At 39.7% G+C, this 6,765-nt stretch overlaps 1 protein-coding gene across 1 annotated transcript; it reads left to right on the plus strand.

Moving 5' to 3' along the window:
- Positions 1–708: 708 nt before the first annotated feature.
- Positions 709–4,687, plus strand: LOC113887272 (E3 ubiquitin-protein ligase RLIM-like). Its single transcript, XM_027534316.1, has 2 exons — positions 709–1,131; positions 2,835–4,687. The coding sequence occupies exons 1-2, from the start codon at positions 888–890 to the stop codon at positions 4,493–4,495; spliced, it is 1,905 nt and encodes a 634-aa protein (XP_027390117.1). The 5' UTR covers positions 709–887; the 3' UTR covers positions 4,496–4,687.
- Positions 4,688–6,765: the final 2,078 nt, after the last annotated feature.

A 6,765-nucleotide genomic window follows, 5' to 3' on the forward strand; every position in this document is an offset into this window, starting at 1 on the left:
TTGGTACTCATTACCACAGGTAAAATAAATATTACGGATCCATTTTTTAAAGTTCCTGTGATAGTCTGACTAGTTTTGTTTGCAAGAGACACAAGGACAAAAACGAAACCGACTGCTTTTGTGGAGAAGAAATTCCCTGCATGAGCAGAAAAGCCTGCCCAGGTTTTGGTGTTTTCTGTTTGTTTGAAACAGGATTGAGGGGTCGTATAATCAAGACGAAGCCGTTAAGAGTTAAAAGGGAGAGGACACACTGAAGAGATTCAACTAAGACCCTGCGGAATTATCAAAAATTGTGAACTACTTTCTTAGTGAGAGTCTACAACCTGAGGAATTCACGAGGAGAAAAGGCAGCGGTCCCTCGGTCCCTAAAAATGAAAAATGCTACATTTAATGAGGCTGACTTTGGCATGGCATTTCGAAGCAGGTTGTTGTATTAAATGTAGCAAATGAAAAAGCTTTCTGAAAGCCTGAGAATAGTCTGTGGGGGGCGGGTGAGGGGTGGAGGTGGTGGTGGTGGGGCAGACGGTGAAGGATGGTGCTTGGTACATTATAAACCCTCAGAAATATTGGCTGCTTTTGAATGAAATGAAATCCAACCTGAATCCAGTCCCTACTCAGTTACGTAAGGAAGACAGTGGATGCCTAGGCAACGCCTAATCAAGTTATGAGGTAGAGGCGGATCTCAATTATTACCTCACCAGAGGCTGCAGAGCTGAGGTGCAATAGCAGAGTAGTGGAGCAGCAGGGAACCTAGGCAGACGGTTGTCCGACTGAGCGCGTTCCAGTCACTCCCGGGCGGAAGCAGAAGCTGAAGACTACCTGACAGCGGCTTTTGCGTTTCAGCAGTATGTCATGAAATTCAGATAATTTTTCAGTTGTTCATCGAGATGGAAAGCTCAGATTCTGACGATGAAGAAGACAGAGTTTCGGTCCGACACAGAGGTCAGAAGGACCGATTGGCTCGAGAAGATGATTACTTCCGATTCGTAAGTGATCTGAGTGAAGAAGATTACATACTTATGAGGGACAACAATTTGCTCGGCCCCCTAGGTGAAAGTACCGAAGAAGAGTTGCGGCAGAGGCTTCAATTAATGAAAGAAAACCTACCACAAAACTCAGATGAAAATACAGGTATATTTCTCTTTGGGGGGAATAGGATGGGATAAGAAAGCAACTTTATAGTATTAAATAATCACTTCATAATAGTAAATAGTAAATTATACAGAAGTGGCATACATTATTTGGTAAGGAACTTCTCATAAAAAAGAACTGACATTTACTTGGTTTGCGGTGAGAATGCCAGGGTAGGTTTTTTTCCCTGATTCACATTTGGATTGTTTTAATTGGGAAACTGTGAAGTAGACCATTGTTTTTTGTTTGTTGGTTGCTTTTGTACCTCAGTGGAAAGTTCCTCCTATGTACCGAATTATTTTCTCTATCTATGAAAGTGAAAGTTGCTCAGCTGTATCAGACTCTTTGCAACCCCACGGACTATACAGTCCATAGAACTATCCAAGTCAGAATACTGGAATGGAGGGGATCTTCCCAATTCAGGGATGGAACCCAGGTCTCCCACTTTGCAGGTGGCTTCTTTACCAACTGAACCACAAGGGAAGCCCAAGAATACTGAAGTGGGTAGCCTGTCCCTTCTCCAGCAGATCTCCCCGACCCAGGAATCCAACTGGGGTCCCCTGCATTGCAAGCAGATTCTTTACCAACTCAGTTATGAGGGAGGCCCTCTCTATCCATATAGACATGTAAAAAAATAGCAAAAAGAAATATTTTATATTTTAATCAAGTAGTTCTCAACTGGGGACAGTTTTGCTCTCCCCCACCCCAAGGGACACTTGACAATAGCTGGAGACATTTTTGGTTGTCACAGAGGGAGGCATGGGTGCTACTAGCATCTACTGGGCAGAGGTCAGGGATGCTGCCAAATACGACACAATGCACATGGTAGCTCCCCAAAATAAGAATTGCCCAGTGCCAAAATGTAAATAGTTCTAAGGCTGAGAAACCCTCCTGGAACCTCAGATCTGGTGCCTTCTCTCCCAGTGTAAAATAGAGGATTTTACTATCGAATGAAGAGGATACTATAATACTTTGGTTCTTGAATATGGTCTTATATGTGCCATGCTAGGTTCAGTCTATTCATTTGATCTGACTTTCAGCTTAATGCCAATTAAAAACCTTGGTAATATTAAGAAGTATTCAAAATTCAAATACTTTTAATCCTATAAACTTTGTTTATATTTGGGCAATAATCTTATATTTTAAAACAACTTATACATTATCAAAGTCATGTAAGAGCCTAAGAGTAGTAATGTTGGAGACTAATGAGAATTAGACAATAATATCAACTGAATTAAAATACTAGCACTGTACCTTAACTGGTGTTTACCTTGTTTAATTGCTTTGGTGTTTTGACAGTAGGCTGAAAAAAAATGTTATCTCTTGACTTTCCTCCCACAGTGGTATACAGGGCTGTGTATATGACAAAATATTGAAAAACAGACTTCCTTCAGATACCCTTTGTAAAAACCTCTCTAAATTTATCTAGGATTAGTGTACTCTTTTTCAGATGGAATTGAAACTTCCCTGCCTTTACTTATAAATCTAGATAATAAAGCTTTTAAAGTATTAACTTTAAAGTTAAAGATAATTAACTTTTAAAGTATAACTTATAAAGTAAATGTGAAATCAGTTGAAAACATCTGAGTATTTAAGTTCTCATTTTTGTTTGCTTTTTAAACAAAGTTTCAGAGTGCTATTTTATGATAGTTCCAATTTTGGTAGTTCTTTTATGGTCCCTCCCCCCGTTTTTTAATTAACAGATAGAGGAGATGCTTCAGATAATGAATCCAGTGAGAACTCTCTTCTAGACTGGCTTACCACTTTTGGACAAACTGAAAATGTGACAAGTGAACAAAAAGAAAATCAGTCTTGGAGAGAAGAGAGCGAAATTAGTGCTAACAGTGATGAGCTCAGATTTGGCTTAGAGAGTAATCTTGAGTGTGATGATGAAAACTCAAATCCAGAAAATGAATATGTAGCATCTGCAGAACTTCCCAGAAGAGAAGATAAGGAAGACAGCCAAAGGCAAGTGGAAAATCCACACTCTGAGTCATTATTTACAAGACCATTTACATCAGAACATGATACAATGGAAACATTAATGGAAGTCCCACCGACTAGAAGTCAGAGAAGACTAAGAAGTTGGAGCCCAGTCTCTCGGAGAACCAGAGCAAGGACTGACAACTGGTCACCTCCACATTCACTGTGGGAAATTTTTCAAAGAATTAATGAAGATACACCATCTCAGACTTTTAAACAACCTCTCATAAGTGAGAATGATAACTTTTCTAGAACTGGGCATGAAGAAACATTGAGACAGCAAATGACTGGACATGAGTGGCAAAATAGGGGTCTTATTGAGACTTCTGAAACTAGTAATGCTGTTCATGGAGAATGTTATTCAGACACAACGTGCAGTAGTGAATCTTGGGAAGTGAGGGAAACAAATCCAACCACACCTTTCAATCTTGCAGTAGAACAAGTTCATTGTCCAGCATGTTCTCAGAGAGACAGCAGAATTAGTAGAACTCAGTTAACATCTGACTCACCAAACAACACTACCACTTCAGAAAGTGAGCAAGAAGAACTGAAGCCTTTGTCTTCAGATTCTGACGAGGCTGATGAGAGTGCTTATGTCAATACCATCAGAAATCCCGTTCATAGAATTTTAAATACTAGCTTAAGTGATACAATGTCTGTTCCAACTCAGACTCTTTTTTATCAGACAATGACAGGATTTAGTAACTCAAGTAATCTTATGGACAGTGACAGTAATTTAGAGTATAGTATCTCACCTCCAAGTGAAAACATGGAAAGGGCAGAGTTACCAAATGAAAGACATGGACCTAGTGGTAGTGATAGTGTACCTGGTTCTGCTCCAAATGCTAGCTATAATTTTGATTCAAATTTAATACTGGTATCAGTTTCAAGCTTCTATTATATTTCTACTTCCATTACTACCATATTTAGTCCTATACCTAATTTTAGCTCAAGTGATGAAGATTCAGAAGCTAGCACACTGATGACGTTTGAAGACAGTGAAGAAAGAAGCTCATCAACAGGCTTATCAGAGACCAGCCAAGAAGGTGAAGAAATGACCCCAGTAACATCTGACGATAGTGACTCTGGGTCTTCCCTTAATCTGGACCAATTTCTCTTATTAAATCAAGCAAACCAAACTAGAGGCCTTACAAAACTGCAGATTGACAACTTACCTTTAAGATTTTTTGAAGAGAAAGATGCAGCTAAAATCTGTACTATTTGCATTACAGAATACACCGCAGGCAACATGCTACGTGTCCTACCATGCTCCCATGAATACCATTATCAGTGCATTGATCAATGGCTGGAAGAACATTCAAACTGCCCTATTTGTCGTGGGCCAGTAGTGGACCACTTTGAGGCAGATAATTCTATGTGAGATCTGAATTCTCAGATATAAAAAGTGTTACAGTGATGGACAACTGTCAGCTGTGTCATGTCCACTTTTAGAGTTATTTATGTTTAACAATCTGAATCTATATGTAACAATCTGAACTGAATTACTTGTTCCTGAAGAAATTATTGGGCTTTCCCCAATTTCTGCTTCATAATAAAAGGAAATATCAAAAAGTCAAACAGTGTTATCCTATCTGACAATAAAAATGAGTTTCACACCATAGCAGTGCACTGAATTTCAATAGAAACTTAGTATGTGCACTGGGTTGGGATATTCCTGGTGCCATGAGAGAAATGTTCTAATATGATATAATCAATCTTGATAGATCCTAGTAGTATCTTCTAGTCATATAAATCCCAGATATCTCTTAGCCCTGTTCAATCCTGGTTGTGTATGCAAAGAAACAGGAACCCAACTAATTAAGCAATTTAAGACTGTATTAGAGTCATTCACATACAAAAGTCATGTTATATTCATAGAATGCCATAAAAAGCTTTGAAACTCTTCTCTTCCAGTTTATCCCTTTTATCCAGTTTATCTCTTCCATTTATCCCTTCTCCAGGGGTTTATCCCACCCTCCCCAATACTACCTTAAAGTTCATCCTATTCCCCACTACCAATGTATTAGAGTCCTAGCCAAAAGCTGATGGCACTCTTTAAAAGAGTGATGAAATATCATTTAATGAGGAGACTAAAATGTGTAAATAATGAAGAGAAAGCAAGAGATGATGAAGTACCCATAGGCTAGCAACTGAGAAGCCAGTTTTAGAACCACTAGGCTTGAAGGGGCATAGAGGAGAAGGCAATGGCACCCCACTCCAGTACTCTTGCCTGGAGAATCCCATGGACGGAGGAGCCTGGTGGGCTGCAGTCCATGGGGTCACAAAGAGTTGGACACGACTGAGCGACTTCACTTTCACTTTTCACTTTCATGCATTGGAGAGGGAAATGGCAACCCACTCCAGTGTTCTTGCCTGGAGAATCCCAGGTGTTGGGGTCCAGCCCCAGCAAGATCTAGGGGAACTCTCAGGATGGACAGCATTGGCGAGAGAGATAACACTGGTCTTATAATGGACTGGGACCTGGTGGTCTGGGGTCAAAAATAAAAATTAAAATTAAAGAGAAAGAATAAGGAAGAGAGAAAGAGGCTGATATTTTTTGGTTTACACAGAAAGCCAATAAAGCCCCTGGCATGGGACCTGTTCTGTTCACGGAGGCCTCAGGTGCCCTCTCGGTGGGGTGAAGACACAGAGCGCCTTCCCAATCGGGTCTTAGAAGCCCAGGCAAAAAAGTGAACTCAGAGGGCCTCTGTGCTCTAGGGACTCAGCCTGAAAAAAGAGAGAAAGAGAGGGAGAAAGAAAGACATGGAGACCAAAGCTCTGGTGAAGTGGGATCCACAGCTTTATTTTTAAAAGAAACTTTTATACTCTAAGTTACACATTTTTCAAAGTGAAAGATATAGAGTCAGCTCAACATTTCATCAATTTTACCTTTATCGAAACCAGGACATTTTTTGTACACCTTTTTCATAAACAAACGTCTTATGTTATGTCTGGCCCTGTGGTCTGTTAACATTTCATGACTCTTTTTTGATAAAGGTTGATCAGCCAGAAAACTTGTTTTTTCTTAAAGTGTTTTTTTTATTATTATTATTTTTTCCCAGCCTCAGAAAGTACTAAATAAAGTTACATTCTCACGGAGCAAAGGTGTAGTGGGTCACAACAAAGAAAGAACTTATTAGCTCAAAGGTTTGATGTGGTTAATACCAAGGCTACTACTTGTTTTTTTTTTTTACATCTTAACTACATTAACTAATGTACTCTCAGGTGCACAATGGATAAGGGATATGGGAACTTGGCAACAAGAATGAAGCCCTTTACCAGTACTATTTTAATAATTTTTTATCTCTCAAAGGGCTCTATGTTCATTAGGACTTTTAGAATGTTTAGGCTTCCCATGCCTTTCATGGTTGGGGAGTTGTGAGCAATTATATGCATTAGTTGCAAGGGTATGGATAAACCTGTCAAGCAAGCTAGAATGCCAACAGAGGGGTTAGAATAGAAATATTCCTTTCATGCCCAGGAAACTTATCAACTTAGAGCCCTAAGTTGATTTTCTCCAGAGAAAGGTGGTCGGGGATAGCCCCCTGTTAATGTCAGAAGAGTTGGTGAAAGGCATAATATAGTAAACAGTAGACAGGCAGACTTTGGTTTCGGGGTAGATACTCGAGCAGGTCCAGGGAATCCCTTGAG

The sequence above is a fragment of the Bos indicus x Bos taurus genome, chromosome X (assembly GCF_003369695.1).
Source record: "Bos indicus x Bos taurus breed Angus x Brahman F1 hybrid chromosome X, Bos_hybrid_MaternalHap_v2.0, whole genome shotgun sequence".
Lineage (NCBI taxonomy): Eukaryota > Metazoa > Chordata > Mammalia > Artiodactyla > Bovidae > Bos > Bos indicus x Bos taurus.